Raw genomic sequence first — 15240 nt, forward strand, 5'->3', positions numbered from 1 at the left:
TAGCTCTCTATGAGGTATTGTATAGCTAAATTATTTATCTGGATTCCTCCACTGGCCAAGAAGCAGGGTAAATCAGTGTCAGTATCTTGCTTATTTATGGGAAATATCCTAAACAGATGGATTGTAACCCAGCTGATGAAGATGACAGTCATCTCACCAATTTTTACCTATTTTGTAGCACTCCAAAACTGAGTTTCACTTGCATTGCCTATTGTCTTTCAGAGATGTTGACCTCTATCCTGATTGAAATAAAGCTCTTGGGCCCAGTTTGTGGGATTGTAACATTTCTAGGAATGCTGGGGGTGGGGTTTTGGTATTTATTGCACAGAAGTCTTGCAGTGTGTTACTCATATTTCATTAATTTGATCTGTAGCCATTTTCTTCAGGCTGGCAGTGTGAAACCCAGGAAGGAAAACCATGTGTGTAAATATATTCATTTCATTTTGACTCTCTGTTCTTGTTATCTATCAGTTCCTTCAGCCTTCACTGTCTTTGCTGAGGATTTTATTTTATTTTATTATCTTTGAGGGTTTATCTGCCTGGAGTGGTGTTACTCAGTGCCCTGTAAGGGTGACCAAACCGTATCTGTAGCATTCTGTAAAAAAAAATTAATTTGTCTGCTCATGCTGGCCACAGAACTGGTGATGGTGCTTCTGCTTTAAATCTTAATGACATCCAAATAAATAATATTTATTTGGGTGATTGGGTGGTTATAATCCTGTTGGTGGGTGGTTATAATCCTGTTGTCCCCAGAATGTTCTGTTTAACTGATGTCATGTCATGGCTCTGAAATGTTCACACCAATATTTTGGATGCCAACATCTTGCCCATCTTCCTGAACTTCTAAGCTCTCTCAACCTTACAGTGCAGATTTCTCAAGTTGCTTCTCTAAAAGCATTTTCCAGCATGTTCTGAGGCTTTATCAGGTTTCTGCTGATAACCCCTGGATTTGCTGCTCTTCCCTATGCAATGTGAGTGATGGTGTTAATTATGCTGATAGATTGCTAACAGGACAGCTAAACTTGGCTGAAAGAGAATTTTAGCAAGATTAAAATTCTCACTGTTGGCAGAAGAGGCCTCGTTTAAAATGTACTAAAGGTACTTCTTGACTTTGCTGGAAATCTGTTGGTTCTGGCATCCCTGACCAGAAATCGAGGTACAGTCATGGATCTGCAGTTATTCCTTGAAGCACATGTGCTGGAGCAGATGAAATGTCAAACTGTCAGAGTCTCTTTCACTGAGCGTGTCTGAGGCTTTAAAATAGAAATAAAAGCAGGAATTAATTTCTTCTGCTCCCTCCTCGCTCCGCAGTGAGCGGGGGAGATGGGGTGAGGAGTTCACTGAGTTTTGGGTTTGCCACGGGGTGGGATTGGCCAGGAGGATGCTGGTGGTCCCTGCCTGGGGCTCCCACGCTGGGTTTTGTCCCCTTCATGTCTCTGAAGCTTCCCAAAGTTCCTCTCTCTGGCTGATCTCAGGTGCAGCCCTCTGTGAGCATCTTACCCCATCAGCTGATTCCGCACACAGTCCTCTCAGCTGATCTCCATCACTCTTGTCTCTGGATTTTACCTGTTTTCCTACATCCTCTCCTGCAGTTTTCATCTGGGATTTTCCTGTGTGCTCTCTGTCCTTGAGCTCTTTTTTTTTCCCTGCTGTGCTTTTTGCCAGAGTTATTTCACTTGCAAACATAAATTTGGTTATTGTGTTGAACCAGGTGATGCCAACTCTGTCTTCTGTTCCAATCTTGATGTGTCTCTCCAGCCCTCTATTTGCATGTTTAGCCAACAGCTCAAGCTCAGTGAGGCTAAACCAGGCCTTCTAATCCTGACTCCCAGGGGTCTCTCTCTGACCTCCTTTTCAGAGAGCTGAGCAAAACATCAGCATCATCTCTTATTCAGCCCTGTAAACTCAGCAGCCTGTTTGACTGGTGATGTGTTTCCATTGCCACACCCAGGGTAGCTGCAGATCTTGCAGAATTCTTCTCACCTGCTCTGAAATACAGCATTTGCTCTCACACTGGGAGTTAAAACCCAGTCCTGCCTCTCTTCATTTCGTGTCTCAATTGTTATCCCTTTCTTTGTCCTTGACAAATTTGACTTTTATTTTTGAAATCCATTGTGACTGCCAGGATTGCTGCCTCAGCTTATTCTTTTGATCATGTCACACTTCCCTTTGCATTCCTGGGCTGGAGCTGCCTTCTCTCTTTTATCACCCCATTGCTGAATTGTTTTTTTCCAGCCTCTTCATGGCTGCCTTTATTCTTCATCAGCTTTTGAGGAGTCAATCCATAGCACCAACTTTCACCATTCATTTATTCAGTTTTCTTAATAAATGCCTCCCAAATCCCTTCCTACCCTTCCCATCATCTTTTGGAGGTATTCTTTGCACATATTCATGCAGTACCTCCCTATTTTTTCTTTAAAATACTCCCATGCTAGAAACTTGTTTTAAACCTGATGATGCTGAGGAGCTACTGCATTTATGTGTCCCAGAGGTGTCCCAAGGGGCATCTGTATTTAGCTCTTAAATATAGATATATGTTTTTTAAATTGTATAAATATGTACAATTTAAACTTGCTGGAATTACCTTTGAATTCTTTCTTATTTCTTTATTTTTTTACTCAGTATTATCTATTTATAGAAACTTCTTTTGTAAGAAATGATTGGTCTTGGACCATGCTGAGGACTTGTAAGGGCTGCAGTATAAAAAAATTTACATACTAACAGTGAAGAGCAATAACTGTAAACCAACAAACTGAAATTTTGCACATAGAGTTGAAAATGGTGACATCTGGGGCCTTTCTTTGTGCATTGCTCACAGCTTCTGCCTGCAGAGGATCCCTCTGAGCTGACTGGGTCTCATGCCCTGCTCCTTGACACTTTCCATCTTTCTGCTTGTAAATATGACCAGTAAAACGTGGCATTTACTGTTCTACATGCAATAAATGTGTCTAATTAGAATATGGCAGAGGAGAGGACTTAAAAATCTCTATATGATTCTTAAAAGGTATTTATAGACCCTGGTACTTCAGAAGGGAAACAATAACACATTTCATGGACATGTGGCAGCAAGCAAAATGTAAATGTCAGAAGAACCTACTTCCTTAATTACATCCCTTATTGACTATTGTAATTCATTCATTATTGGCCTTCCAAACTGGGCCCTGGGCAGTTTGGATGGTTCACAGTGCTCCACAGGGATTTTTAATAGCCACAAGCTCGTGGAGTTCTGTTCTTTAGATGCTCAGTTTGCTCTATGAGGGTTTTAAAAACCTTAGGATCATGGCAGTTTTGTTACTGTGGAAAAAAAGTACCCAAAAGGCAAAATGTGTCTGTGATTGTGCATATTGTGAGGTCTTGGAGATCTAGAGGTTTGATTTGAGGGCTGAAATGTCTCTTCCTTTCACCTGGAAAAGGGAAAAGCTCTGATCTAGAGCTGAAGCCAGCCTGCTTGTTGTCAGGATATGCAGAAACTGCCTTGTGAGAATTCTGACCCTAATGGGCGTGAAGATAAAATAAAGCTATTCCAGACACATTATCCAGACTGAAATAATTTGTGCAATTTTGTTATAGCTGTATTTTTTTCAGTGTGAAAAGGATAAAAAGTTGATTGCTTTCAAAAAGGCAGAAAATGAGATTTTATGAGTTTAGTGATAGTCTCATTTGGCCTCCTGATGTTTAATCCAAGCACCCCAGGAATGAGTTAAGAAAGGGAAGTGCTGTTTACATGCATTCTGCATTATGGTATGGAGAATCTCACTGTTACATAGTTATAACAGTGATAAATAACACTTCCAAACAGTAAATATTAGGAATATTAATGTATTCCCAGTTATCATTTGGCTTCCATTGCACATGGGGGTGGGTACTCTGTCTATAGAGCTGTGGTAGTAAAAATTACTGTGCCAACACTACTGGTTTTTATTAATTTCAATGTTTGGTATGCCTAACCAAAATTTTGCTAAGAAGTTGAAAGTCAGTATATTTGTTGTTCTGCATCCTGTTGTGCAGTGGAGCTGCACAGCATCTCTCCCCTATTGTCCCATGGCAGAAAACTCCAAGTCTACAGTTATATTAGGATTTTTTTTGCCTGTATTCACTACCCTTTTGTGATCCAGACAAATGAATCTCCAGCAGAGCCACATTGCTTTTTCTCCAGCTGCAATTTTGTCTTATAAGAAGAGCACCCAAAATACAGAGTTGCGTGCAAGTCCTGGTGTTTTTAAGCCAGGTTAATGCATCACACAGTAGAAGAAAATTTCAGGCCCATTTTCAGCACACCTGGAATTACAATGGCTGGATTTCAGACTGCTTGGGGAAGGATTTAGCAAGAGAAGTGCTGACATAATAATAGCACCGGCAGCTGAGATGCTCTGAAACCTCCCTGGAGAGCAGTGGGGGACATTCAGCAGGTGCCAGAACAGAAAGTTACATCCCCCTTTGAAATCCACTCTTTTTTTTCCTGGAGATAGCTGGGAAGCATTACACCCCAGGAGTGCTGGTGATTTTCCTTCCTATTCAGAGCATTTTTATCTGGTGGGCTGCTCTGCAATTTTGTGTTTGCCCTGGTAGGAGCAATAGCACTGTCACTGCTTCTGAATTCCTGTGCTGCCTCGTGGGCTCTCCTGTTGTGGGGGCAGATGAAAGGGGGCAGGTATCCTTCACTGTCAAGGATAATTAGAGGGGGAAACTACAGGAAAGGATTGCTTTTAAATGTCCATGGAGTTTGCAGGGTGATAGTAAAAGATACTTATTGAAGTAAAGTCATTGGGAGATGTTCTGCCTTCAGGAGCACAGGGAAGTCAGCAAGAGCATTGTTCACTCTGATAGTCCATGGGGATGCATAAACACCTTTTTTAATCCCTCTTAGTTTATGGAATAAGCTCCCTGTGGAAGGAGAAGGGGGAAGGCCATTGCCCCTGGATGCCAAACACAAATACCTGCTTTCATCTCTCTCTTTCAGTTGAATAAGCCATAAATTTCACATACCAGTAGATCTTTGCTTAGTACAAAAGCAGCTGCTTGTAAAAGTTGTCTTCCCAAATGAGATCCCTGTGCTGCTGACCTTTCTGGTGGGTGCTCTGTGTGCTCTGCATGTGGCAGCCCATGTGTCAGGGGAGCCCAGGGGCTGGGACAGCATCCCCAAGGTGCTCCCAGCACGTGGTGGCAATTGTGGAATTACAGCAGTGCCTCTTGTGTCCCTAAATTGTAGCATCCTACCTCTCTCTGCTGTTAATACTTCCTAATCCTCTGTGGTTCCCATCCTCGTTCCACATCATGGTAGTCCCAGTGAAACAGGCAGCAGCATTCCTGCTGGCTTTAAAGGCAGCACTGTGAATAGGTGAGGCAGAACACTAATTAGTTGGAGTGCCCTGACATTTAAAGCAAATAAGAAATCTGGGTATCTAAAAATATTGCATATGGCTCCCAGCCCTGGCTCTGCATAGCTCAAAGTACTTTTTTTTTTCTTTTTAGATAGTCAAAATACATATTTGAATCCAACTTTTTTGATATGTCCTTGCTTTCAAAAAGGCTGAGTTGGTTTGTAAAAGGTTTTATGTGCAGCCTTCTGCAATCTTTAATTAGCCAAATGTTTTCCTGTGAGTGACACAGGAATTTGGAAGTATTTTAAAGTGTAAGGCACATGTGAGAATAACCTGTGCATGCACAAGGCTCAGTGCTGAGCAGTGCTGGGAGTGCAGAAATGAGTAAGTTCAGGTGTGATGGGGAGAAGAGAAGACATGCTGCGTGCAGGAGCTGCAGAGGGGTGAGAGTGAAAGGAATAAGTAGGAAACAAGGCAGCATCCACAGCTGTGAAAGGCTTTGCTGCCTGCATTTCAGTAAAAGGCGAGGACAGCACTGCCAGGGAGCTTTTCTGAAAGGCAGATCCTGTGTGTGACACCCATGGCCAGGTGAGAAAAGCACAGCAGGGAGAGAGGAAAGCCAGCAGAGTTGATCTGTGCTCTCTGCTGTGTGGCCAGGTCTGCATGTGGAGAGTTAGTTAATCAAAGTTTGCTTTTGGAGATTTCAATTAGCAGCAGAAGACTAAAACCAAACATTCATCCTGCTTTATATGAAAATGAGCAGGAAAGAAACAATTCTGGGCATTACAATGTGCAAATGGGAGCTGCAGGAATTGCTGTTGGAAGGTGCCAGGGCAGACCTTAAAAACAGTCTCCACTGCCTGAGTTGAAATACAGAACTCTTGGAACACGATGCGCCAAGCCCCTGCCAAGGGCAGCTTCAGGAATTCCTACCTTGGGATAATGCAAGGGGAAAAATAAAAAAAAAATAGAGCAAAAAATTATCTGCAAGTTCTTTATTCTGCTTTAGAGTCTCTTTGAGGTTTGCCTTTTACATTTTATTTTATTCTTATCTTAGGGCTCAAGTACTGCACACACACTTGTCATGTTGCTACGGATGGTTTATATCCGAGGTGAAGTGTCTGCTGAGGGACCTGAACAAATGAAGGATTTATTGATGAATGATCCCATTTATGGGATTGTCTGAAGCTTGCTTATACGTGCAATTGCAACTCAGAGGAAAAGGTTTCCTCTCTTTTTTTCTGTAGGAAAACTGAAAATAAATGGTTTGGTCTTTATGACCAGGATTGGCTGTTCATGATGCTGTTCCTGAATTGTAAAGCTCATCACTACAGGGTCATCTTTGGTGACATGCAGGAACCCCAAGTCCAGCACCAGCCACTGAAAGCAGTCTGTCATTGTGGAGCACAGGGCTTCTTGCTTCTGTACCTTGGTTAATTTCTGCTTATGAAATCACTTCTGTATTTGAACAATACCGAGACTGTGTCATGTGAAATTCTCAACTGTTTTGCATCATTTTCAGCTGGCTCATGAACACAGCATACTGGTTATACACAGCTTGTGAATTCATAGAATCCTTTTCTGCTCTTGTTCTTCCCTGTACCTGTGCTTTCTCTCAGCTCTCAGCTTTAAAGTCTTACTAAATTAGGGAGAGTATCTGGGAGATAGATAGAGAAATACAAAATAAATCCCTCTTGTCCTTTTTCCCCTTTTCCAGTAAAGTTTCTTACATTGTGCAAGTAGATTTACAGTCCAAGGAAGTTTCTGTTTGATGACTATCCAGTGCAACTTAAATTTGAGTATGGTTTTTGTGATCTTTTCAAGCTCTGCTTTATAGGGGTTGCATGAGAAATCAAGAGAATCAGTGGCTGCCTCTCACTGAGGAGTTTTTCAAATCACAGGCTACAAGAAGAGGGTGGCTGGTAATGCTTGCTGAATCTGAAGCAGTTAAGATCTGAGACAGCTAAAGCCAAAAAAAATTACTTCCAAGTCTCCCAGGAGTTGTATGAAAGAATTGCTTGTGCTGTTCATGTAAATCAAAAGCGTTTCAGGAGGGTGAGGAATGTTGGTGTAAAGGAACAAAAGAAGCTTGTAAAAAGTAAGGGCTGCTCAAAGGACATTCACAAGCTCTAAAGATGAACACAGTAAAAATATGGAGAGGTTCAGGGATGCTGCAGCAAACTGTCTCATTACAGAATAGTGTGCTCCCTCAAATTCAGGATTTAATCAATGAGTCTTACAGAGTCTATCAAGAAAAAATACAAGGCGTGGTCAAAGGTGCTGCACTTGAGCTGTGTGGAAGCTTTGGCTTGAGAGTAGAGGGCAACACTGGCATATTTATGGCTGTCTTGATCCACTGACCATTTTGCAGAGGGTGGTAAGGTGGGAGCTCAGGGGGATGCCCTGGGAATCCCACAGTGACCCCTGAGCAGCTGCCATCCCAGAGACTCTAACAGTGACTTACAGGCAAGGGCTGTTCTTGTGCAGCACACTGAAAGAGTGAGATGGCAGCATGAAACAATGCCCTGCAGCCTGTGGGTGCCCCTTGCTGATGGAATTTGGGGCAGGTTGCACTGCTGAGCTGATGGGGCCATTGGCTTCAGTATCAAAGATGAGGTCTGCTGCTTCTCGGTTTTGCAGTGCAAATCTTTTGCTTTAGCCATCCTGAGAGAGCAGGGGCTGTGTCAGAGGCAGAACAATAAGGAAATAGTACAAGGCTCATGGGAGGCCCAGCATCTCAGCTTCAGTGTGGCACATCTGTCTTTCCAAAGCTCTCTGAAAATGTTTCCTTGCCCTTTAGGATTTTCTTTGTCCTGGAACAAAATTTGCAAGTGCATGTTTAAAAGATAACTTGAGCTTCGTAGTAATTGGACAAGGGTTTGGGGTTTAACTAGCTACTTTCACTCCTGATACAATAAAAAATTGAAAAGCCTTTGAAGTGAAGATGGGAAATTGGCCATGTGTGTGTTCCAGTTTTGTTTTGCCCCTTTCCAAATTCATATATCTAATAAATGGATCTTCTGCATGAGCAACTTAGCATTTGCTTCTGAAGACAATGACCAATAACTAAATTAATATCTGGTCTTTGTCAAACATTATTACAAATTATGAGAGCTGGACAGAAGTTTATTACTTTAGCGCTGTTCTCTTTCACAAATTAGGTTCTTGGAGCATCCAGCCAGCTCAGTATCAGAGATCCATTCATCACAATTAGGCTGCTGTGCTGGCAGAGCCATGTCCTGCTGCCTTAATTGACTCTGGGGTTGGGTACAGGGCCACACCAGCTGAGAGCATCACTGGGTGTGTCTGTCACAGAGGCACCCACAAGGACACTTGCCTTTGCTCTCTTTGGGATTTCTCCCTCTGGCTCCCCAGATGAGATAAAGGCAGCAGCAGGATGCTTTTTTCATCAAGCAAAGGGAATGGTGAGGATTAATGTGGATTTTAGCTGTGGCCCAAGTACCCTTTTAAGCTCTTTTCCTGAGTCCAACCAAACAGGCTCTTACCTGGGGTGCTCCTGGGAAGTACTTGCCTTTATTTAGGATAGAGTGTACAGCTAGAGCTTAGTGTAGCCCTGGACTTCAGCAGGTTCTTATCCTCACACAGGATCTTGCTCACTGACTCTGCTCCCTCCTGACTCAGCTGCTAAGCTCAGGAAGTCACAGAATCTGGGGTTTTTTGCTTCAGTCTCCTCGGCTTTATAAGATAATGGCTCTTGTGAGTTTGTTTTTGTTATTAAAAGGAAATTAAATTCACACTTCTCTGGGTGCTGTGCTGTGTCACAGCCAGACGGCTGCCCCCCTGGAGGGACTGAGTCTGCAAGAGCTGGGGCTAAATCTGTTTTGATTCTTCTCTTTATCAGCACCATATTTCATGTGCCCCTTTGTGCTACACAGACCAAGCTTTGATCTGCATATAATCTCAAAGTGAGCTTTTTGTGCCAAGTGTTTTTATTGCAGAGCTTGTGCACTGAGACGCCTTTTAGTAGCTGGCACTTGGAAAAGTCTTTCCTCAGGTTATTGTCTGCAAAATCAGTGTGTGTGGAGGAGGCATGGGGATTAGACAGATTTATTTTCTTCTCATTGTGAAGCCATCCTTACAGGCTGCCATCTGAGAGGGCCCTTCAGGCTTGGGGAGCACTCTGGAGGTTCCATTTTCTTTTTCTGCTCCTATTCTTGGGATGGGGTATTTTTGCAGAAGGAAAGTCCATAATCTGTCCTTCAGCCTACATTCCATGAGTGGCTCTGGCTCAAACAGATTCAGGACTGGACTGTTCATTTTCAGTCCCCTTCAGGGGGAAGGTTTCAGCCCCCACTCCATGGATTTTTTTGCAGTTTATGCTCTTTTGTGACCAGGACTGGTCATCTTGGCCAGTGCTGGGAAATGTCTCCCAATACTGAAATATACATAACTGCAAAAGGTTTCCAGTGAGCTTTGCTTTTCAGGTTTTCCTATGTGGCATTTCTTTTTGAAAGCTGAATTGCAATGATGTTTTGTTTCAAAACTCCTTGCTCTTCTTGTAGGAATTCAGTATCGTGATAATTTGCTAAGCCTAAACTCTACAGTTCTCTTCCTTTCCTAGATCAAACCTGATAAAATTTTCCACATGTTGCAGTAAATGTTTATAGAACAGATTTTTTGGGGCTATCAAGTGTTTCCTCACACTAAGCACTATCACATTTAAGGCAGATTACAGTGATCTGTCATATATTGTTTGTTCTGTTCCCTCTCCATGGGCAAGTGACTGAAGTGTTCATGACAGTAGGGAAGGGCTGTCAGATGGGAAATAAGATGTTTCTCAGTCACCCTGTGCTGTGTCCAGTAGTAATTTGCAGGGAGTTTGAAGTTGTTGGCAGCTGTAGCTCTGAAATAACACTGAGCTGTCTCCTCTCTGCTATTTCACATGAAACTGAGAATTTTTGCAGTGGTTTTTTCATTTCCCCATCTGCTCATCCCCTGCCTTATCTCATGAGGCTGATGTCTTGCCACCCCATCTGCCATCCAAATACCAAGTTCCAGAAAACAGCACAAGAAAGTTTGTGATGCAAATGCAATTTATTGATGTGTTTTTCATTTCACTCTGACATTTGAGACTGTTGACTTTTCTTCTGAATTGTGTGTACACAGTCCCACTGAAATGCACTTTTCTCTAGAGGGAGAGGAAGTGGTTCACAACTGCTTGAGAGGTATCCATGTACCTTAATGGGAAAAAATCTCTGTCAGGAAGAGGTTTTGGGGGTTTGGGTGGTGTTTTTTTAGCTATCTACATACAGGGACTGCTGTCCATCTCTTAAAACTTTCAGAAGATTCAGGTGTTTCATGTCATGGAATGGTTTGTGTTGGAAGGGGACTTAAAGATCACCTAATTCCAACTCTGATGCCATGGGCACCTACAGGACTGTGGGATGTGTATGATGGGGATGAGCAGCTCCACTCACTCTGCTAAGTGCATTTTAAGGGAACAGCAGAGAAGCATTGCAGCACAAACACAGCAATTAAGGAAATGCTTGTGGTGTGTTGTTGTCCCCATGATCCCTGCAAATACCAGCTAAAACAAACAGGAATTGTAAGGAAATGGTCATGAGGAGCACTGGGCCAGGTGCTGCATGTTGAGCCCTGTTAAGGAGCACAGCAGCCTCCTGGGTGCAGTGAAGGAGAACCATCTGTGCCACCCAGTGCCTTCTTGCAGCAGGGAGATAAAATTCACCTCAGAGCCACTCACATCTTTTGCAATTCACTGTTTTCACTGGATGATCTGCAGTAATGAATGGTCAATTCCTGCCACACTTGGGGCTTGCTGAGCTTCTTGGTGTCAGGCTTTACCATTCATTTTCCCTGTTAGGTTCGATTTCTGAGATTTTTTTTTTTTCCCATGGTCTTCCTAAATAGACAGGGCCTGGTTTCCTTATGTGCTGCTGGGCAGTCCCAGATGGAATAGAGGGGACTTGCAGCATGGCTGAAACTATGGTCCATGAAGTTATTTTATTATGAATCCATTGAGGTCTCTGCAGTTTGGTGGGTAACTGAGATGTTCAGGGAGTTTATACAGGCAAAATGTTTTATTGCTCACTCCAGTGTGAATAGGCAGGAATAGGCTTGGTCCATGTGCATCCCATATCCCAGCATCCATAGTGGAGCTTCCAGTTGATCCCAGCTCTCTGAAACCAGGCTCAGCGTGCTCCAGGTGAGAGGCTGTGCAATCCCAATCCCTGTGAGACTTGTCCTGGTGGATGTAAACTGTGTGGAACAAGCCTCCTGCTTGTGGTGGGGCAGCTTTTCCAGGAGGATTTGCAGCTTGCAGGATATTTTTTTTTGTTGTTGTTGTGGCTCTTAACACTGTGCCCCAGGCTCCACTAAATAGACAACCTCATTAAAAGAGAAATAGCGATAGTAAAGCAGTGACTTTCTCATGCCATCTAACTCACATTTTTGACATGATTGCTGGACCCTCCAAGTACTTAATTGATTGACTTAATTGATTTAGTGGCACTGGAGGCTACAGCATGGAAATAAAGGGGCAAGATGAGGATAAGGGGTGAAAAAATTTATGATAGGTGCCAAGCAGCCTGAGGGAAATTAGAAATGCTACAGATCTCAGAGGCAGCTAAATCAATTCAGTGTGATGTACAGGGAGCGACCTGGGGGGAGAGGAGAAGCAGGGGATGGAATGGAGAAAAGGAGGGGAAACAATGGCTGGTGAGAGAGACCAGAGTAAACTTAAGGGGAAGAGGAAAGGCAGCAGGCTTGGTGCAGATGGGTATTTTGGACTTTTGAGTTTAACACCAGGCAAAAACTTCTTAGTATATGAATAAAATATAACAATGCCATTATGTTCAGCCTAAGAAAAACAACTCATGCATCACAAGAATGTCTTGTTACCCAGTTTGAGACTTTATCTGTGCTTCCATTTAAAATCTCCAACATTCGCAACAGCGACAAAAGTCACAGGAGACCTAAAATAATTTGGAGGCTGTGGATTTTGTTAACAACTGAAACTTAAATGTTGAATTACTTTCTAATCTTTGCAATATGTAATTGACTGTGTTGAACCATAATACAAATTAAGTCTTCTCTATAATTTGTTCTGTCGTGCTGCAGTGCTCCAAAACAATTTGGTACCTCACTTAAGGATTGGTAAATGGTTTGTAGCAGCTCTCAGCACAGAGTAAAAACTTCAAATAGTGTGTGATGGAGTCCATCAGTATTGGCATACAGGGATGTCAGAAACATCCCTGAGTTGAGAAATAATTATTTTTTGTGGTTGTGGCCACTAGTAACAGGATTTTGATCTTGCATTTTATAGTGGTGAATCTCTCCTGACTGCAACAGGAGCCCCCATTTCTGCTGTGCAGGAGCAAAAAGTCAGACACTCAATAAATAATGCTAGGAATGGATCATTGGAATATGTAGAAAGGACACATGAGGTGAACTGAGGGCTGTGAAAGCACAGGTGTGTTCATATCTACATTTGAGTACAGATGTGTGCATGCACCATTGCGTTTCACATGTGTGTTGTAACTCAGTGTCCCTCAAACAAGTGAAAAGCTCTCCCTAAACGCTCCATCCAGTAAAATACAGAAAAGAATAATTGCAGTCATCTTTACTTAATTTCTATTTCTACTGATGCAGTGTGTAAAATATCATACCCATTGGAAATGTAATGATTTTTGAACAGTGAATGTGGATTCCCAAATAAATTGGAGTGTCTCCATCTGCTCTCTTACCTTGTGGGTGATATTCTTCCATGGTAGAACAATCTTCAAATTTAATTCCATGAGGAAGGCATCTGATCACAGTTTAATTTCAGTGCAAAATGCTGCCTGGCAATCAATAAAGCAATGTCAGAGAACTTTGATTTAATAGGAGCCAGAGATAACGTTCCCTGTCATATGCAGAATAGAGAGATGGGAACATTTTATTTCATCCTAACAGATAGCATGTAACTTGGTTTTCAAAAAAACCTAATAAATCAATATCCCTGTATTATCTAAGTAAGATCCCATCATTAATTTTAAACGTTCAACACGTCAGGAGAGTCTGAAGTGCACCTTCAGCTGAGCCACGTTCTGCCTGCAGTCACTGGCAACGCTTAACTCTGCCACGAGCAAGCAATCTTGATATGGGGACATTAAGAGCCATTTACTGTGAAATGAAAATGAAACATGTCCAGTCTTTTGTTTTATATGGAGCCATCCATCTCTTGCAGGCTGCCTCTCCTTTCAGATCCCACTCCCTGCCCCTCAGCAGTCCCGTCACTCGCCCTGCGCACCCTCAGCCTTTTCCCTGCCACACACAGACGTCCTCCCTCCTTCTGAATTTTAAAACTTTAACTTCTCTTCTTTAAACTCCAAAAATAACTGCTTGTTTAGAGATTGCCTGGGTACCATGCTGGTTTTCAAGATGTGCTTTTCTCAAAGCCAGCAGGAATCTGGACCTCCAAAGAATTCTGTGTGAGGCTCTGCCTGCTCTCAGAAATAGCATTATCCCTAGATGATACAAGAGTAGGTCAATATATCAGAAGGTAGAAATTGAAACTAATAGATTATTTTAGATAAGCTTTACAAGGACATTATTTTAAGTGGAAATACTTGATTACTTCGATAATAAAATGCTGTTTAGTGCAAAGTGAGAAAGATTCTTGCACTACAAGAGATGCTTCTCAGAGCATCAGATTCATGTCCTGACTCTAGGCAAGGTTTTGCTTACACAGTTAAAATTAAGTCTTTTTATTATTACAATTCACCAAAGTGAGATTTTAAGTAAAATCAAAATCTGGATTTTTGCATTCAGCATTGATTTCCAGTTAAATAATTACATTTATATTCATTTTCTGAGGAAAATAAGTATTTGGAGCTGCGTTACTGCTTGAAGTGAAGTCTCTTGCACTGGCTGTTGCTGATTTTTGTGGAGATAAGGCAGGTCTGGTACTGATTCCTTGAGGTATTGGAGATCTCAGCTGGATCTGCAGATCAGCCTGGCCTGGGAGTCACCCTGTGTGAAGCTACAGGTTTCTGCAGCCCCTGCTTATTTCTGTACCAAGAAATACTGATTCTGTGCCTGGGATGCTGTGTAGGTGGTCGCTAGGGAATACATTTTTTATTTAATTATATTTCACTTAAAGATACCTAGAAAAATCATCAGTGGAAGCTTTTAGTCAACCTACAAAAGCAAGTCAAATTTGATTAGATTTCAAGGAAAAAAGAGGCCTAAAATGTTCAGATATTAATTGGTTTTCATATCAGAATGTGTTGGGACCCAGATAAAGTGGTGAAGGAGAAATGATACTGCTTTTTAATCAAACATTCTGATGGATATTCTCTGCTGTTGTTTGGGTTTTTTTTAGCTCCTCCAGCATCACCACGCAGTTCATGAAATTTCCTACATTGCAAAGGATATCACAGACCACCGGGCGTTTGGATACGTGTGTGGAAAGGAGGGAAATCATAGATTTGTGGCAATAAAAACAGCCCAGGCAGTAAGTATCAAATCACTGTCATTTTCTGCCATATAACTCAGCTGAAAAGCCATTTGTAAGGAGCTGTTCAAGAGGCTGGTCTTGGGTTGTTTATGATTGTGCTAAACTGGTCACAGGTGTCTGTGTGTATCTTAAATAGCAAATTAATGGAACCAGCTTGGGCAAAAGGGAGTGTGTTTCATTGTTCCCAATTTTTTATGGTGTGTTTTGTTATAATTAGTTATTGTTTACCTTTCTAGCTAAGCTAGACTGGATGAAGACAAATTTGCTGATATTCCTATACTCATGGAAACCCACATTGTGTGTAGTCTACTGTAATTTCAGTGGGTGAGAAACCACTAATAAATATGCCTTTACATTCATCCATGTGCCTTTTATATTCATAATGCTTTTTATATTCATAACTATAATTATCATTAATTTTCAAGCATAGTTAGTTCAGCG

At 42.1% G+C, this 15240-nt stretch overlaps 1 protein-coding gene across 4 annotated transcripts in view; it reads left to right on the top strand.

Annotated features, from left to right (window-relative positions):
- Nucleotides 1-15240, top strand: part of DAB1 (DAB adaptor protein 1) — a gene marked incomplete at both ends in the record, with an annotated part of 98625 nt that overhangs the window by 50876 nt on the left and 32509 nt on the right. For all 4 annotated transcript variants that reach the window (XM_084211023.1, XM_084211025.1, XM_084211024.1 and 1 more), the window contains one exon: nucleotides 14665-14796. In XM_084211023.1, the coding sequence (XP_084067149.1) occupies nucleotides 14665-14796 (132 nt within the window). The remainder of the gene's footprint in view (nucleotides 1-14664; nucleotides 14797-15240) is intronic.

Source organism: Fringilla coelebs, assembly GCF_963513975.1.
Source record: "Fringilla coelebs genome assembly, chromosome: 9".
NCBI classification, from domain to species: domain Eukaryota; kingdom Metazoa; phylum Chordata; class Aves; order Passeriformes; family Fringillidae; genus Fringilla; species Fringilla coelebs.